The 19,876-nt window shown below is 49.7% G+C and overlaps 1 protein-coding gene across 3 annotated transcripts in view; it reads right to left on the reverse strand.

Annotated features, from left to right (window-relative positions):
* The window catches only part of rab36 (RAB36, member RAS oncogene family), an 89,503-nt gene that overhangs the window by 10,382 nt on the left and 59,245 nt on the right, over nt 1-19,876 (reverse strand). The window contains exon 10 of one of the 3 annotated variants that reach the window (XR_011940648.1): nt 349-436. The exons of 1 other annotated variant lie outside the window; for it this stretch is intronic. Coding sequence is in view for 1 of the 2 variants with exons in the window: in XM_072498508.1 (XP_072354609.1) it covers nt 15,015-15,124 (110 nt within the window). In the remaining variant the exon portion in view is untranslated. Of the gene's footprint in view, nt 1-348; nt 437-14,804; nt 15,125-19,876 lie in introns of those variants that run through there. One more of the 3 variants, XM_072498508.1, reaches the window with a different exon arrangement.

A 19,876-nucleotide genomic window follows, 5' to 3' on the forward strand; every position in this document is an offset into this window, starting at 1 on the left:
TCCAATGTATTCATATCCATCCTAAAGTATGGAACCCAGAACGCAATATTCCAGCTGAGACGAAACCAGTTCTTATAAAAGTTCAACATAATCTCCTTGCCCTTGTACACTATGCCCTTATTAGTAAAGCATAGGATGCTGTAGGCTTTATTAATCGCTCTTAAACTATCCTGCCATCTTCAATTGCTTATGCATGTATACGCCAAGGTTCCTCTGCTCCTGCACCCTCTTTAGAGGTGTACCCTTTATTTTACATTGCCACTCCATGTTCTTCCAACAAAATAACTTCTTCACATTTTTCTGCGTTAAACATCATCTGCCACCTCTCCATCCGTTCCACCAACCTACCTTTGTCCTTTTGAAGTTCTACACTAGCCTCCACACAGTTCGCAATGCTTCCAAGTTTCATATCATGTGCAAATTTTGAAATTGTGCCCTGTATATCAAAGTATAGGTCATTAATATGTTTCAATAAAACAAGGGTTCCAACACCAACCCCTGGGAAACCCCACTGCAAACCTTCTTCCAGCTTGAAAAACATCCATTAACCACTACTCTATTTTTCCTGGCATGGATTCCCCATGTCGCAACTTCAGAAAGCTGCTGGGAGAGGGAGCATTCGCACGACCTCTGGAAGTGGATTGAGCGCAGAGGACGCTAATAAGGAAGCCCCAGGGGAACGAGCTGCTGAGGGCGATGGTGGTGTGATTGCACCGTTTCCTGGACAAGGAGCGGATCTTGAGGTGGGTCAGGCAGAATAGATGCTGCACCTGGGAAGGCAGTGAACTTCGAGTATATCAGGACCTGGGTGCAGAGCTGGCCAAGAGGAGAGCGAGCTTCAATAAAGCCAAGGCAGCCCTCTTCAAGAAGGGGGTGAAGTTCGGGATGCTGTACTCGGCACATTTGTGGGTGACTTATGAAGGCCGGGAACTAAACTTCGGGACGTCGGAGGAGGCAATGGAATTTATCAGAGACAACGGACTGGCAGGAGAAGGGGGGCATTGAACTTCGGTGGAGAGGTTTTGGCGCTGAGTTTAATTTGTGTTTGGGGCCATTGTTTTGCTTCATGTTTGTTTCTGTTCTTTGTTGGAAGATGAGGGGTTGTTCTCTTCGATTGGGCTTGGGGTGGGGTTGTTTGTGTTTGCATGAGTGGATTGGTTAGACAGGGAGGGGAATAAGTGGGGGGTAGGATTGGAGTATAAAACAAAGGGAGTGGTGATTAGCGGGTGGCATTTGAAGTGGGAAGTACAGTGGCAGACACGGGGGTTGTTGGGTGTAAGTTATGGTGAGTGGGAAAGTGGAGGGGATGCCGGTGGTATTAGTGAACATTTATGCCTCAAACTGGGACGATGTTGAATTTATGAGGCCTTTGATCGAGGGAGTGGGAATATCTATGGAAGGTTCTGAGGTGGTTTGGGTTTGGGCAGGGATTTGTAAATTGGGTCCGGTTGCTATATCAGGCACCGGTGGCGAGTTTGCGGACGAACCGGATGAGTTCATACTATTTTAGGCTGCACCGGGGGACAACGCAGTGGTGCCCACTTTCCCCACTGCTGTTTGCCCTGGCTATAGAGCCGTTGGCAATGGGACTGATAACGTGATTGTTGCAGAATTCCCTCATTGTGACGAATAATCCGTAGGTTGCAAAGTTAGGCACTTGTGGTTTTCGTATCAGGTGGTTGTGGTGAATGTATTATGCCAATAATCCACCATTGTATTTGTATCTGTGCTGTTGCCTTTGTATTTGTATCTGTGCTATGCTGTTGCCCTTGTGGACTCCTCCTATGGGCCATTGTATGGCATTATCCATAGGGGAACATATTGGGGCCTGTATGGGCTCCACCCATGGCTCCTCCCCTTGAAGGGAGGTATAAAGAGCAGACGACCTGTCAGCGGTTCTCAGTATTGGATCAGACGCAGGCAGGCACTGTTCTAAGTTGATTAAAACCGCAGTTTACTTCTACTCCCGCCTCGAGTGAATTGACGGTCGCATCAATTTAATCAACTTAAAACGCAACTATGTAATCGGCCCTCAAACCTGACTGACTGGAACTCGATCCGCAGGGCGCGGAGGCAAAATAAATCTTTTCGCACTGGCTCCGCTGCTTCAAGGCCTATCTCGCAGCTTCCTCCACGCCTTCCGTCACCGACGAACAGAAGCTGAGCCTCCTCCACGCACGGGTGAGCCATCGAATCTCTGCTCAACTCGACGAGGCCTCATCCTACTGCAGACCCCCTCGCGATGCTCGAACGCCTCTATGTACGCCCCGTGAACGAGGTCTACGTGCGACACATCCTCACCACTCGCCGCCAGCGCCCCGGGGAATCGCTAGAAGACTACCTACGCGACCTCAAAGCCCTCGCACGCAGCTGCAACTACCAGGCCATTACGGCCACTCAACATATGGAACTCGCCGTCCGAGACGTCTACGTGGCGGGAGTCCGGTCCAACTACGTGAGACAGCGCCTACTCGAAAAGGGAGCCCAGGACCTGGATCAGACGGTAAAGTTAGCCTCTTCTCTGGAAGTAGCGTTCCAGAGCCTTAATGCGTTCCCGGCTGACCACGTGACCCCCTCGTGGACCCCCGACCAAAGACTACCCCAGGCCTGTGCCGTGCGGCCGCCTGCCCCCATGGGGGGCTACTCTGCTATTTCTGCGCCCAGTCCCAACACCCCCGGCAGCACTGCCCGGCCTGGAACGCGCACTGCAGCAGCTGCGGGGGAAAAGGACATTTTGCCAAAGTTTGCCTGGCCAGGTCCAAGAACTCTAACTCACAGGCCCAATCCTCAGACTCACAGGCCCGCAGACCCCGCAGTGTGGCAGCGTGTCTGCCGACTCCGCCCCCTGTAGACCCGTCATCAGCTCGTGCTATCTGTGGGGGCAGCCATCTTCCAGCCCTCACAGCACGTGCGACTCACGGGGGCAGTCAACTTGGCCATCCTCCCGCACGCGGCCGGCCACGTGTGATCCATGGGGGTCGCCATCTGGGACGCCATCTTCCTCACTGCCCGCCACACTCGACCAACGGGGGCCGCCATCTTGGCCGCCATCTGCTACGCCGCTCGACGCGTACGATCAACAAGGGCAGCCAGAACCGCCCCGGCATCTCCGACCACGCCGGTTACCCGCAACTCAGCGCGGTCACTTTGGACCAATCGCGACCAAAGCACCTCCGTAGCTCCATGATGACCGTCCGGGTAAACGGGCACAAGACGCCTTGCCTTTTTGACTCCAGGAGCACATTCATTCACCCGGACATGTTAAAACGCTGCTCGCTCCCAATTATCCCGGCGCAGACTTCCGCTGACGGCGGGCGGGAGGCGGCCGCACAATGGAGGGCTCCTGTTCGGCAACGGCATTTTCGGGGCTTTAAGCCCGGTCCCAGGGTCCACGGAGGCGGCAGAAGCAGGGAGAAGGCACGGAGGAGGCACAGTGAAGACACAGGAGGAAAAAAGAACAAAGAAAAATGTCGAGGGTGAGCAAGAAAACGGCCGGAAAAAAAACAGCTGAAGGTCCGTCGGGGAGTGGAAAGGTCATCGCGGGGTCACCAAGGAAAATGGAGGCTGGAGCACCAGGGAAGGCCGCACTGCTTACGGCTGAAGAAATAACTAAGGTGATGGCTGCGGAATTTGAAAAGCAGTTGGCGCAGATTGCGAAATGCATGGAGACGGTGAGGAAGGAGATGAGGGAGGTTTTGAGTGTGCTGGTGGAGGAGGCGGTTTCCCCGGTGAGGACGGAGGTGGCGAGCGCAGTGGCGGAGGTGCGAGAGCAAGGGGAGGAGACGTTATTGGAGCACGGTGATCAACTTGCCTCGGGAAAGAGATGCGGAAGGTGATGGATACTAACAAGGATCTGCGAGGAAAAATGGAAGACCTGGAAAACAGATCCAGGCGACAGAATTTGAGGATTGTGGGGCTGTTCGAAGGAGTTGAAGGACCGAAGCTGACTGAGTATTTTGCCGCAATGCTGGCAAAACTATTGGGGGAGGGGGAGGATCCCTCCCGATATGAACTGGATCGGGCTCATCAGTCGTGGAGGCCTGTACCAAAGGCAAGTGAGCCACCAAGGGCAGTGACTCTGTGCTTCCGTAGGTACAGTGTGAAAGAGAAGGTCCTGAGCTGGGCCAAGCAGAAGCGGGTGGTGCAGTGGGCTGGAGCTGGTATACATGTATACCAGGACTTTACGGTGGAGCTGGCAAGGAGGCGGGCTGCCTTCAACCGGGTGAAGAGGGCACTGTACATTAGCAAGGTGCGGTGCGGCATTGTATATCCAGTGAAGCTGAGGGTGACTTACAAGCTCAGGGACTTTTATTTTGGAACGGCGGAAGCAGCAGAGGAGTTTGCGAAAGCAGAAGGACTGTGGCAGAACTGACAAATTGAGGAATGGCCATGTGTCGATGTAACCTCATGACTGTATTTTCTTCTTTTTTGTATCACTGCGCGCGGGTGTAGAGACTAAAGGAGCCAATGTGGTATATATTTGGACAAGGGAAGGGATGGGACTTTCACACGAAATGAGGGTTCTTTGGGGTGTAGGTGAATATGCGGGGTTTGTGTGCTAAAAGGGGATCTTTGGGCTTTCCTAGGGCCGGGCAAGTGGGAAAGGGACCCGGGCGGGGGCCTCCACGCTGGCCGGTTTAAGCCGGCCAGTGAACGGGAGTGAGGTGGGGGGAGGGGCTGCGGCCATCGGAGCCTGGCAGAACAGGGTCCGAGTGGTCTAGCCGGGGTGGAAAGTTGGGGAGAAGGAACCGAGGTTGGGAGGAGGAGTTTTACAAGAGGCAGTGGACGGGAGGAGCTGGAGACCTGGGGTGGGGGGAGCTGTGTAACATTAAGGGTGACTACGGGTAATCCCTGATTCCTTTTTGTCATTTGTTTATGTAAACATGCGGGTTAAGGTTTGGGGGTTGGTGGGTAGATGGGATCGTTATTCTGGGGACTGACATATCTTGCTGATTATTGTTTATTGTTGATGGATGTAAATGTGGGAGAAAATGTGAAAAAGGAGAATAAAAAAATAAAAAATGTTTTAAAATTATCCCGGCGCACCAAACCATCTTCTTCGCCTCTGGGTCGCACTCGGTGCAAATCCGAGGATGCACTACCGCAACCCTAGCAATACAGGGTGCCGAGTACGCTAATTTTAAATTATATGTGCTCCCAGACCTCTGCGCTCCTCTCCTATTGGGACTAGATTTCCAATGCAACTTCAGGAGCCTAACCCTGAAGTTCGGGGGGCCCCTACCCCCACTCACCATATGCAGCCTCGCGACCCTAAAAGTCGACCCTCCCTCACTCTTCTCAAACCTCGCCGCCGACTGCAAACCAATCGCGACCAGAAGCAGCGGTATAGCATACAGGACAGGACTTTTATCAGGTCCGAGGTCCAGCGAGTCTTGCGGGAGGGAGTCATTGAGGCCAGGAATAGCCCCTGGAGAGTTCAGGTGGTGGTCGTCAAGACCGGGGAAAAGAACCGGGTGGTTGTAGATTACAGCCAAATCATAAACCGGTACATGCAACTCGATGCGTACCCCCTTCCCCGGATGCAGATATAATAAACCAGATCGCACACTACCGGGTGTTCTCCACGGTGGATCTGAAGTCTGCATACCACCAGCTCCCAATCTGCCCGGAGGACCGCCACTACACGGATTTTGAGGCAGACGGCCGCCTTTTCCACTTCCTCCGGGTCCCCGTTGGCGTCACGAACGGGGTTTCTGTGTTCCAAAGAACAATGGACCGAATGGTGGACCGGTACAGGCCGCAGGCCACATTTCCGTACTTAGACAATGTCACCATCTGCGGCCATGATCAGCAGGACCACGACGCCAACCTCCACAGATTTCTCCAAACCGCCCAAACCCTCAGCCTCACGTACAAGAAGGAGAAATGCGTTTTCCGCATAACCAGACTAGCCATCCTCGGCTACGTCATGGAAAACCGGGTTCTAGGACCCGACTCTGACTGTATGCGCCCCCTCCTGCAACTCCCCCTCCCCCACTGCCCCAAGGCCCTGAAGAGGTGCCTCAGGTTCTTTTCATATTATGCCCAGTGGGTCCCCAACTATGCGGACAAAGCCCTCCCACTAATCAAGGCCACCATCTTCCCACTGGCGACTGAGGCCCGCCAGGCCTTCAGCTGCATCAAAGTGGACATCGGCAAAGCCGCGATGCGCACGGAGTCCGTCCCCTTCCAGGTGGAGAGCGATGCATCAGAGGTCGCTCTCGCCGCTACCCTCAATCAAGCAGGCAGACCGGTAGTGTTTTTTTCACGCACCCTCTCCATCTCCGAAACTCAGCACTCCTCAGTTGAAAAAGAGGCCCAAGCCATCGTGGAAGCCGTACGGCACTGGAGGCACTACCTCACTGGTAGGAGGTTTACCCTCGTCACCGACCAACGATCGGTAGCCTTCATGTTCGATAATACGCAGCGGGGCAAAATCAAGAACGATAAGTTCTTGAGGTGGAGGATCGAACTCTCCACCTATAATTACGATATAGTATATCGTCCTCGGAAGCTCAATGAGCCCCCAGATGCCCTGTCCCGGGGCACATGTGCCAGCGCGCAGGATGACAGACTACAGGCTATCCATGATGACCTCTGCCACCCGGGGACACCCGGCTTATCCACTATATCACGGCCTGCAACCTGCCCTACTCCATCGAGGAGGTCAGAGCTATGACCAGGGACTGCCAGATCTGTGTGGAGTGTAAACCGCACTTCTATTGACCAGATAAGGCCCACCTGGTAAAGGCATCCTGGCCCTTTGAGCACCTCAGCATCGATTTCAAAGGGTCCCTCTTCTCCAATAACCGCAATACATATTTCCTCAACATTATTGATGAATTCTCCTGCTTCCCCTTTGCAATCCCTTGCCCCGACATGACCACGTCCACCGTCATTAAAGCCCTACATAGTGTCTTCACCCTGCTTAATTTCCCCAATTATGTCCACAGTGACCGGGGCTCGTCGTTCATGAGTGACGAACTGTGTCAGTACCTGCTCAGTAAGGGCATCGCCTCGAGCAGGACTACCAGTTATAACCCCAGGGGAAACGGGCAGGTGGAGAGAGAGAACGCGACGGTCTGGAAGATGGTCCTGCTGACCCTGCGGCTCAGGAATCTCCCAGTTTCTCACTGGCAGGAGGTCCTCCCCGATGCGCTCCACTCTATTAGGTATCTACTTTGCACGGCCACAAACGAGACCCCTCATGACCGCTTATTTGTTTTCCCTAGGAGATCCACCTCAGGGACCTCGCTTCCGTCCTGGCTGAAGACACCGGGGCCAGTCCTACACGGATTTTGAGGCACACGTCAGGAGCCATAAGTCCGATCCTCTGGTAGAGAGGGTCCAGCTCCTACACTCCAACCCCGAGTACGTTTATATCGAACACCCCGATGGCCGACAGGATACTGTCTCCCTCCGGGACCTGGCGCCCGCCGGTTCCACCACCGCCCCTCCACCATAGCCCACCCAACCTATCATGACCAGCACCCCCGCCCCTATATGGCTCCCGTGCTCCCTCCCGCCTGCCATCCCGACCTCACCGATCCACAGGAATGAAGCTCCAGAAGAGACGCTCCCGGAGTCCACATCTGTACCCGCACCGTCGCCCTCGCTACTGATGCCAGCATGGATGAGCTCGACACCCGGGCCAGCAACAACGCCAGAGCTTCGGCGATCACAGCGCACAATCAGTGCGCCGGACCGGCTGAACGTATGAACCCGTCACCACCGCCGGACTTCATTTTTTTAACAACGGGTGAATGTGGTGAATGTATTATGCTAATAATCCACCATTGTATTTGTATCTGTGCTGTTGCCTTTGTATTTGTATCTGTGCTATGCTGTTGCCCTTGTGGGCTCCTCCTCTGGGACATCGTATGGACATTGTATGGTATTATCCATAGGGGAACATATTGGGGCCTGTATGGGCTCCACCCATGGCTCCTCCCCTTGAAGGGAGGTATAAAGAGCAGACGACCTGTAGGCGGTTCTCAGTATTGGATCAGTCGCAGGCAGGCACTGTTCTAAGTTGATTAAAGCCACAGTTTACTTCTACTCCCGTCTCGAGTGAATTGATGGTCGCATCCGTGGTCAAATGTCTTTACAGATGGACTTGGAATTTTGGAATCAAGCCAAGAGACTTTTTAAAGAATTTACAGCCTCCCAGTTCTTAAAAGGCAACGGTGGCACATACTTTTGCTGCTGCTTTCTGCTTTCAATATTCGCTTGCAGACTGCCTCAGGATTTTTTTCGGCCTTGGTATATTAAAGGATTTCAGTATCAGAGTCCAATTTCAGTAACATGATCAATGGCCACTGTCCACTTCAAGCTAAAAAGACATTGATATACAATAGGAGATGGATGGTTGTCTTCCACACTTGTAGATGCCTGGTCTCGGCAGCTCTCTTTGTGAAGCATTGATCTTGGAAATGAGAAGTCTAGAGATCCATTGATTTGAAGTCTTGGGTAAGTCACTGATAATAGGATAAGTAAATCTCACAGGAAACATTAGACTTGGCATGTCCATTTCAGGGGAAGGCCCACACAGAGTGATTTAATTCGAACTTTCCAGAAGTTTAGGATAGTCTTTGTTAAATAAGCGAAGGTCACCTGGCTCTTGGTGACCTTCATTTGAGTGGCCATTTTAAAATATAAAAGACAATTCCAGAAGCTTCCAGAAATTATGAGTAGGACATGCCTTCACTGGATTGAGATGATCAAGAATCTATCTAATTTAGTTTTAAAAGTATTCAATGACCCCGCCTTCACTGGGGAAGATAATTTAACAGACTAATGACCTTCAGGGAAAATAATTCTCATCTCCATCTTCCCTTGGACCTCCGGTCCTGAGACTAAGTGTTGATGCCGGGCAGGATTAGTGGAGTTCTACGACAGCAAATCTGGCATCGCACCTGGACCAATTCACCAAATGTTAAGGGGCTGGCACTGCCAACATGAACAATTCTAATGAGAAACGGTGCTGGATTTGCCAGGTTCAGGATTGACACTCAGGCGGCTGACAAGCTGCAGCCGCATACACACTTCACTCCCCACGCACACCATCCCAGCCAACAAGATGGCAGGGAGACAAGTGGCACCCCGGTTCCCAGATGCAGAACTTGAGATCCAGGGTGATTCCCAGGTGTTGCATCAGGAGGGGAGGCGGCCTGCTGAGGTTCCTGCCTGTGATCTGTGTTCCCTTAAGTGGCGGCCTTCTGGGACAACCAGGCCTGGAGTGGCCCGGCTACTGCTCGGATGTCCCAGGTGGCGTGGTGTCACCCTGTCCTGCCCACTGCCCATGTGATGCGGCAGTGACAGGAGGAGGGGATGGGCGGTCCAAGGCGCTGAGGTGCCCCTTATTCTCTCCCACAATTGTTAAATGCTGCCTTGATCTCTCGACCCCATTGCGGCCTCTGGATGCCCAATACCTCAATGATTAGGAGGTCCTCGAGTTCCACTCACCCCACCCGCGGGTTCCGATCCCTGGCACGGGCAAACTAGCACACAGGCACCTTGGCACTGTCATCCGAGCAGCCAATGTCACCTGGACACCCTGGCAGGTTGCCAGGGGTACTGCCAGAGTGCCAGACTTGCAGTGCCAAGGTGGGCTAGGAGGTGCCATGATACCATGCTGCCCAGAGCTCAATCACCCAGGGACCTCTGATCGCCTGGGAGACAACTCCCAAATGCTGTTACGCCTGGTCCACATTTGTGGAAATCAGTACTAAACGGCGCCATGGCGAGGTATCCCAGGCGTGGACGTTCGATCGTTCGTCTTGCGATGCTCCAGCGCAGACATATTCAAGTAAGCCTAACTGCTCATTTGAATATATAAATCTGGATCCCGCCCAGTGAGGGCGAGATCCCGATCATGACGTCTTGCGAGATCAGCGTTGTAAATGGCCTCACTGAGTCGGATGCAACGAGGCTGTTCGATCGCGCCCTGCATATTGCTTCTTGCCATATGTCAAGACATCAAAACATATGTATATTGATAAAGAAATCAAAACAATGTGCAGAAATAGTGAAAGTCACCACTGTCCCAGTCATATTTTTACAAAGGCACTAACACCGCGTCCAGCAATTCTTACGCAAATTTCAAATTATTTTATGGTGACTTTCAAGGATTGAACATGGTTTTCCTTTGAACAAGGACAGAGAGAAAACTAGGCCCATATCATTTTCCAAACATATAATGCCCTTATAAGGGTGAGACATAGGATATAAAAGTATTAAACAGGCCATTGGGTCCATGCCAGTGTTTATGCTCTACTCAAGCTTCCTCCAGCTTTCTTCATCTAAATATATCATCGTAACTCTTTATCCCCGTCTCACTCATATGCCTGTCTAGATTCCAGAGGGCTATGAATCATAGAATCATAGAATTTACAGTGCAGAAGGAGGCCTTTCGGCCCATCGAGTCTGCACCGGCCCTTACAAAGAGCACCCTACTGAAGCCCACGTCTCAACCCTATCCCCATAACCCAGTACCCCTCACTTAACATGTTTTAGACACCAAGGGCAATTTAGCATGGCCAATCCACCTAACACGCACATCTTTGGACTGTGGGAGGAGACCGGAGCACCCGGAGGAAACCCACGCACACACGGAGAGAATGTGCAGACTCCACACAGACAGTGACCCAAGCCGGGAATCGAACCTGGGACCCTGGAGCTGTGAAGCAACTGCGCTAACCACTATGCTACCGTGCTGCCCGAGTCATATGGTGGCAGCTGCATTGCCAATGATGCCAAGGAAACACCCGGAGAGCCATGTGGTGTAGTACATGATGAAGGTCTGGAACCAGCTGAGGAGGCGGTGCCGTTGTGCGAAAACGGTGGGTTCGGGGTGGGGGGGGGGGATAGGTAGCATCTGAGGGTAGAACTCCCGAGAGGAAGTGAGTTTAGGTACCTGCAGGTAAGGGATTTTGGGTGGAAGGTTTGGAAAGAGTTGCCCAGTTTGCCGAAGTCCACCCTGTTGGAATGACTGCTGCTTCCAGATGTAGAAGGGGGGAGCAGGAACGGAGACATATACCGGTGTCTGGGAGAGCAAGGAGGTGAGCAGGTGGTGAAGATTAAGGGGAACTGGAAGGGGAGTTGGGAGGGGAGATAAACTGGGGAGTTGGGAGGGGAGATAAACTGGGGAGTATGGAGTGAGGGGTTACAAAGGGTAAATGCAACCTCCTTATGTGCAAGGCTGAGCCTGATACAGTACAAGGTGGTACACAGAGTACATATGACTCGGGCAAGAATGAGTTGGTTCTTGCAGGAGGTGACAGATGAATGTGAGAAGTGGGCGAGGACTAGCGAATCATGTTCATATGTTCTGGGGCTGCAAAATGTTGGGAGAGATTTCGGGTGGGAGTGTTCGCGGCGCTAACGAGGATAGTGGGGGAGGAGGTTGAGCCGGGCTCACCACTGGTAGCGATATTTGGGATATTGGAGAAGCTGGAGATGATGGAGGACCGATGTTGTGGCCTTCGCCTCTCTGATTACCGGTGAAGACTTCTGCTGAAGTGGCAGTCAGCAACACCAATGGCGTGGCTGGGGGATTTATAAGACTTTCTTCAGTTGGAGAAGATTAAGTACGAAGTAAGTGGTTCAGCGGAGGATTTCGAGGTGTGGGGCGGGGGGGAAAGGACGGGAGTGAAAAGGGGGAAAATTTAGAGTTGTGTGTTGGGGAGTTTGTTCCTCAAATTGTTTATGTTTTGTAACCTTTTATATACGTTTGAAATAAAATACATAAAAGAATTGCTTGTCTAGCTTCCTCATAAATGCATACACTTTAACCACTCCCTTTGGTAGCAAACTCCACATTTTCTCCGCTCTTTCTGAATTCCCCATTGGATATCTTGATGACAATATTATATTGAAGACATCTGGTTATGTCCTTCCCATAAGTGGTAACATTGGCCTCCATTTTTCACTCCCATTTACGTTGGGCGGGTTTGGCGATGGGAGCATTTTGCTTTGGCATAAAAGCATGACACAATTGTCTCCGTCCTCCAATGTTCAGTGACGTACAATGTTGGGAACATAACTACAACAAATTTACATATCATTATCAGGCCCGTATGCTGGAATCATCGCCCTCCAAGTCGATCCATGGCGGTATCATGACAGAACGACGTGAAGCCTGGCTGGTCTCTAAAGGCGTGCACCTGGCGCACAGCCTACCCAGGAGAGTTCAGTTGAGTGTAGTGCTCAGTGGGGAAAGGGTCATGCCCAGGCATTGCCTGCATAATGCCAGCTTGATGCTCAGGCAGTGCCTGGTAGTGGCAAGGGGTGCCTGAGTAGGGCGTAAGTAGTGCCATGAATCATAGATTCGTAGAATTATAAAATATACAGTGCAGAGTGGGGGCGGGGGGGCGGAGTGGGTCAAGATGGAGGAGGAGTCCTGTATGGGTTCCAGTCTGAAGGCCCTGGTGACAGCTTCACTGTCACTAGCTCCAGGGAAGTATACGGGGAGTCCAGTGGTGCAGTTGCGGTCAGAGTGTGGAATCAACTGCGGAGACACTTTAAATTGGAGGGATGTCGGTGTTGACACCACTGTGTGGGAACCACAGGTTTAAAGCCCGGGAGATGGGTTGGATGTACGGGAAGTGGCGGGATGCTGGACTGGTGAGGGTGAGGGACTTGTATTTGGAAGGGCAGTTTGCAGGTCTGGATGAGTTGCAGGAGAGGTTTGAATTGCCGAAAGGGAGTGAATTTAAGTGCATACAGGTGAGAGACTTTGAAAAAAAGAGTGGAGGATGTTTCCCAGGTTGCTGGGGTACACATTATTGGAGCAACTGCTGCTCCAGAGTGCGGGTAGGATTGGGGACATATGTGGGTAGTTGGGGGAGCACGAGGAGTGCAAGTGGTGAGGATCAAGACAAAATGGGAGGAGGAGAAGGGGGGGGGGGGTGGGAATAGGCTAAGGACTGGGGTGCGAGGTGATGCGTAGGGTGAATTCAACGTCCTCTTGCACGAGGATGAGCTTGATCCAGTTTAAGGTGGCGCATAGGGTACATATGACCCGGGCGAGGATGAGTGGGTTCTTTCAAGGGGTGGCCGATGAGTGCGAGAGTGTGGGCAGGGACCGGCGAATCATGCGCACATGTTTTAGCGTTGCAAGAAGCTGGAGATTCTGAGAAACGGTGTTTTGGGGGGGGGGGGGGGGGAAGAGGAGAAGAGTGGGTCAAGATGGCAGAGGAGTCCTGTATGGGATCCAGTCTGAGGGCCCTGGTGACAGCTTCACTGCCACTAGCTCCAATAAGTATTGTTGGGGTGGAGGTCAGGCCGGACCCAATGGTGGCGATCTTTATCGAACATTACAGCGCAGTACAGGCCCCTTATCGTTCGTATGTCTATCCAATGACCATTTGAATACCCTTAGTGTTGGCGAGTCCACTACTGTTGCAGGCAGGGCATTCCACACCCTTACTACTCTCGGAGTAAAGAACCTACCTCTGACGTCCGTCTTATATCTATCTCCCCTCAATTTAAAGGTATGTCCCCTCGTGCTAGACATCACCATCCGAGGAAAAAGGCTCTCACTGTCCACCCTATCCAATCCTCTGATCATCTTGTATGCCTCAATTAAGTCACCTCTTGACCTTCTTCTCTCTAACGAAAACAGCCTCAAGTCCCTCAGCCTTTCCTCATGAGATCTTCCCTCCATACCAGGCAACATTCTGGTAAATCTCCTCTGTACCCTTTCCAATGCTTCCACATCCTTCCTATAATGCAGTGACCAGAATTGCAGAATTTGGTGTATCGGAGGGGGGGGGGGGAAATTATGTGCTGTATCACACAAAGTTCAGTGTAAAGCCAGAGTACCTAATTAAGTGTGCAGAATGTTGACATGAGGAGGTAACATTATTCCAAGACTTTATGGGCTGGCCTCCCATTTTGCCTTTGTGCAGTCCATATCCACCAAGTCCCATTCAACCATCAGCCTTGTGTTCCCTGACCTGCATTAGTTCCTGGTCGGGCTATACCTCAAATTTAAATCTCTTATCCTTGTACTCGCACCTCTCCATGGCTTTGCCCTTCCCCATCTCTGTAATCTCCTCCAGCCGTACAACACTGAGATCTCTGCATGCTTCCAATTCTGGCCTCTAACACATCCCAGATTTCCACCCCTCCACCATTAACAGCTATACATTCATCTGTCTAGATTTCAAATTCTGGAATTTGTTCCATAACAACTCCGCCTCTTACACCTCGTTTAAGACCTTTCTTAATACCAATTCCTTTGATCAAACTTCTGATCGCAGCTCTATCTCATAAAATGTCTTTTGGTATTGAATTTTGTTCGCGACTGCTCCTGTGAAGCACTGTGGGATGTTTTACCATGTTAAAGGGACTATATAAATGCAAGATGTTATTTATTGCATGTTAGATAGAACAAGGTGGCAGGATAATTTAAAGGGGAATGCTGTCGCTGTCCTCAGAGTACTTTCGAGGGGCAGTATTTTTTTTTTGAATAATGAACTACTTAATCAGGGAAATAGGGCCGCAACACATTAAAATTATGAGACAATAATATGGCATGGGGAAGTCAGGCACACCCACAACAGTGGCAGAATGACTGTGATTCTGGCAGGAACCCAGCATCAGCACGGACTGAGCCATACCAACAGGCTTGCTAAATATATTGAAAAGCACATGGCTTACAATACACCAGGGAAGAAAATGTTTGCTGACAGAATGCTCCACTGGGGAACAAATTACCCAATTACTGTGAACTGGTCATGTAATTTGTGAATTAATTTAATTTCCAAATGGGCACATTACATTTTCCACTCATACGTCTGCTCAAATTACTCATTATAAATTGGAACTTGTTTCCTCGAAAAATATTTATGCAGGCAAAATGCCAGCAAACAATTTCTCCTAGTTACTTGTGCGAATGAAAGAAAAGTTTGATATATAAAGTGGTTACTGGATGAACACAGCCCTTGAGAAAGTTTATCCCTCCTTATCCAGTCCAGGGGCAGGACGAAGCAGGTAGTCATGAAATGTTCTCACAGGTTCTCCGGTTTCCTCCTGCACCTCACAGAAGATGGGCGAAACCCTCCGAGGAATGGCATAATCAACCGTATTCTCTGGAAGTTCTGCTGGGCTAATGCTGAAGCTATGGTGGCAGGTCAGGGAGAACAAGATGGAATTTCAGAGGAGTTGTGGTTTGCTTTGGGAGAAGAGATTTGGTGAATTTATCAAGTGGCTTTGAAAACTGACATTTACTTTCAAGCAGTTGGAAAATTTCTGAATACATTCTGGCAATGGGGACCTTCTTCACCATCAGTGAGCACTGGAAATGGTACGCAGGAGGCAGAGGAACAGTTGTATAGTCAGATCCTGAAAAGGTGTGAAAAACACAGGGTAGTTGTGATAGGTGACTTTAACTTCCCCCATGTTGACTGGGATCCCTTACAGCCAGGGGTTCGGATGGGAAACAATTTGTTAGATGTGTCCAGGAGAGTGTTTTGAGACGGTATGCTGACAATCCAATCAGAGAGGGGGCCATACTAGACTTGGCATTGGGGAATGAGCCAGGCCAGGTGATTGGTGTTTCAGTGGAGGATCATTTTGGGTTTAGATATAAGATATAATTCCATAAGATTTCAGGTAGTCATGCATAAGGACAAGAGTGGCCAGCGGGTGAGGGTGCTTAATTGGGTGAGGGTCAATTACAACCAAATTAGACAGGAACTGGGGAATATGGACTGGGAGCGGCTATTTGAGAGCAAATCCACGTCTGACATGTGGGAGGCTTCTAAAGACCAGTTGATTGAAGTGCAGGACAGGTATGTCCCCGCAAAAATGAAGGATAGAAATGACAGGATTCAGGAGCCATGGATGACAAGGGAAATTGTAAGCTTAGTCAAAAGGAAAATGGAAGCATACGATAGGTCTAGGCATCTAAAAACTGACAACGCCCTTGAGGAGTTCAGTGAAAGTAGGAAAGAACTAAAACATGGAATTAGGAGGGCTAAAAGGGGTCATGGTCAAGGAGAATCCCAAGGCTTTTAATGCATATATTAGAGCAAGAGGGCAGCAAGAGAAATAGTAGGCTCACTCAAGGACAATAGAACACAGAACTGTACAGCACAGTACAGGCCCTTCGGCCCACGATGTTGTGCCGAACTAGTCTGAAACTAAGATCAAATCAAATCATTCTAGTGCACTCCATATGCCTATCCAATAACCACTTGAAAGTTCCTAAAGTGTCCGACTCCACTACCATAGCTGGGAGTGCGTTCCACGCCCCAACCACTCTCTGAGTAAAGAACCTACCTCTGACCTCTCTCCTATATCTTCCACTATGAACCTTATAGTTATGCCCCCTTGTAACAGCTACATCCACCCGAGGAAAAAGTCACTGAACGTCACTCTATCTATCCCTCTCATCATCTTATACACCTCAATTAAGTCACCTCTCATCCTCCTTCGCTCCAATGAGAAAAGCCCTAGCTCCCTCAACCTTTCCTCATAAGACCTACCCTCCAATCCAGGCAGCATCCTGGTAAATCCCCTTTGCACCCTTTCCAATGCTTCCACATCCTTCCTATAATGAGGTGACCAGAACTGCACACAATACTCCAAATGTGGTCTAACCAAGGTCTTGTACAGTTGCAGCATAACCTCACGGCTCTTAAACCCAATCCCCTGTTAATAAATGCTAACACACTATAGGCTTTCTTCACGGCTCTATCCACTTGGGTGGCAACTTTCAGAGATCTATGGACATGAACTCCGAGATCTCTCTGCTCCTCCACATTCTTCAGAACCCTGCCGTTAACCCTGTAATCCGCATTCAAATTTGTCCTACCAAAATTAATCACCTCACTTATCAGGGTTAAACTCCACCTGCCCCTTTTCAGTCCAGCTCTGCATCCTATCAATGTTGCTTTGCAGCCTACAACAGCCCTCCACATTATCCACTACTCCATCAATCTTGGTATCATCAGCAAATTTACTAACCCAACCTTAAACTCCATCATCCAAGTCATTGATAAAAATCACAAATAGCAGAGGACCCAGCACTGATACCTGTGGTACACCGCTGGTGACCGGGCTCCAGGATGAAAATTTACCATCTACCACCACCCTCTGTCTTCTATGTGATAGCCAATTACTGATCCAATCGGCCAAATTTCCCTCTATGCCATGCCTCCTTACTTTCTGCATGAGCCGACCATGGGGCACCTTATCAAACGCCTTACTAAAATCCATGTATACGACATCAACTGCTCTACCTTCATCTATGTACTTAGTTACCTCCTCAAAGAATACAATCAAACTTGTGAGGCAAGACTTAGCCCTCCGTGCTGACTATCCTGGATTAAGCTGTATTTTTGTAAATGATCATAAATCCTATCCCTCAGGACCCTTTCCAATAATTTACCTATGACCGAAGTGAGACTAACCGGCCTATAATTCCCAAGGTTATACCTATTCCCTTTCTTGAACAAAGGGACAACATTCGCCTCTCTCCAGTCTTCTGGCACTATTCCTGTAGACAGTGAGGACATAAAGATCAAAGCCAAAGGCTCTGCAATCTCATCCCTTGCCTTCCAACGAATCCTAGGATATATCCCATCAGGCCCAGGGGACTTATCTATCCTCAGGCTTCTCAAAATTTCGAATACATCTTCCTTCCAAATATCTATCACCTCCAGTCTACCAGCCTGTACCGCACTATCCTCCTCAACAACATGGCCCCTCTCCTTTGTGAACACTAAAGAAAAGTATTCATTTAGAGCCTCTCCTTTATCTTCATACTCCATGCACACATTCCCACTATTGTCCTTGACCGGCCCTAACTTCACCTTGGTCATTCTTTTATTCCTTACACAAGTGTAAAAAGCCTTGGGGTTTTCCTTGATCTTACCTGCCAAGGACTTCTCATGTCCCCTCCTAGCTCTCCTAAGCCCTTTCTTGAGCTCCTTCCTAGCTATCTTGTATCCCTCAAGTGCTCTAACTGAACCTTGTTTTCTCATCCTTACATAAGCCCCCTTCTTCCTCTTGACAAGACATTCAACCTCTTTTGTAAACCATGGTTCCCTCACTGGACCATTTCCTCTCTGCCTGACAGGGACATAAATATCAAGGGCACGCACTATTTGCTCCTTGAACAAGCTCCACATCTCAATTGTGCCTTTCCCTGACAGTTCCTGTTTCCATCTTATGCTCCTCAATTCTTGCCTTATTGCATCGTAATTACCCTTCCCCCAGTTATAAACCTTGCCCTGCCGTATGTTCCTATCCCTCTCCATTGCTGTAGTGAAAGTCACCGAATTGTGGTCACTATCTCCAAAGTGCTCTCCCACAACCAAATCTAATACTTGGCCCGGTTCATTACCCAGTATCAAATCCAATGTGGCCCCGCCTCTTGTCGGTCTATCCACATATTGTGTGAGGAAACCCTCCTGCACACACTGGATAAAAACAGCTCCATCCAAACTATTCGAATTATAGTGATTCCAATCAAATTTGGAAAGTTAAAGTCACCCATGACAACTACCCTGTGACTACCGCACCTATCCAAAATCTGCATTGCAATCTTTTCCTCCACATCTCTGTTACTGTTTGGGGGCCTATAGAAAACTCCTAACAAAGTGACCGCTCCTTTCCTATTTCTAACTTCAGCCCACACGACAATGGAGAAAATTATGCGAGGAACCACAGGAAGTGGGTGAAATCCTTAATGAGTACTTTGTATCGGTATTCACCAGGGAGAAGGACATGACGGATGTTGAGGTCAGGGATAGTTGTGTGAACTCTCTTGAGAATGTCAATATATCAAAGGAGGAAGTGTTGAGTATCTTAAATTGCATTAAGGTCGACATGTCCCCGAGGCCGGATGGGATCTATACCAGCTTACTGCGGGAGGCAAGGGGAGAAATAGTTGGGGCCTTAACTGATATCTTCACATTCTCTTTGGCCATAGGCGAGATTCCAGAGGACTGGTGAATAACCAATGTTGTTCCCTTGTTTGAGAAAAGAAACAGGGTTAAGGCAGCAAATGATAGGCCGGTGAGCCTGATAACAGTGATGGGAAACTTTTGAAAAAGATACAAGGGACAGGATTCAGGGACAGATACGAGGGACGAGGCACATTTGGAGGAAAATGGACTAGTTAGTGACAGGCAGCATGCTTTTGTACGGGAAAGATCATGTCTCACCAACTTGATTGAGTTTTTTGAAGAGGTGACAAAGAAAATTGATGAGGGGAGGGCTGTGGATGTAGCTTATATGGACATTAGTTTGACAAGGTCCCAAATGGCAGACTGATACAGAAACTAAAATCACATGGGATTCGGGGTGAGCTGTCTAGATGGATACATAACTGTTTTGGTTATAGAAGACAGAGAGTAGCAGTAGAAGGGTGTTTTTCAAAATGGAGATCTGTAGCTGGTGGTGTTCCGCAGGGATCAGTGCTGGGACCTCTGTTATTTGTAGCATATAAATGATCTGGAGGAAAATAAGGGTGGTCTGATTCGTACTTTTGCTGATGACATGAAGATTGGCAGAGTTGCTAATAGTACCGAGGATTGTCAGAGGATACAACAGGATATAGATAGATTGGAAATTTGGGCACAGAAATGGCAGATGGAGTTTAATCCGGATAAATGCGAGGTGATGTATTTTGGAGGACAAATCTAGGTATGAATTATACTGTAAATGGCAGAACCCTTAGGATCATTAACATACAGTGGGATCTGGGCATGCAGGTCCACAGTTCCCTAAAAGTGGCAACACAGGTAGCGAAGGTGATTAAGAAGGCATCTGGCATGCTTGCCTTCGTCAGCTGGGGCATTGAGTACAGGAGTTGGGAAATCATGTTGCATCTATATAAAACCTTGATTAGGCCGCATTTAGA

The sequence above is a fragment of the Scyliorhinus torazame genome, chromosome 1, assembly GCF_047496885.1.
Source record: "Scyliorhinus torazame isolate Kashiwa2021f chromosome 1, sScyTor2.1, whole genome shotgun sequence".
Lineage (NCBI taxonomy): Eukaryota > Metazoa > Chordata > Chondrichthyes > Carcharhiniformes > Scyliorhinidae > Scyliorhinus > Scyliorhinus torazame.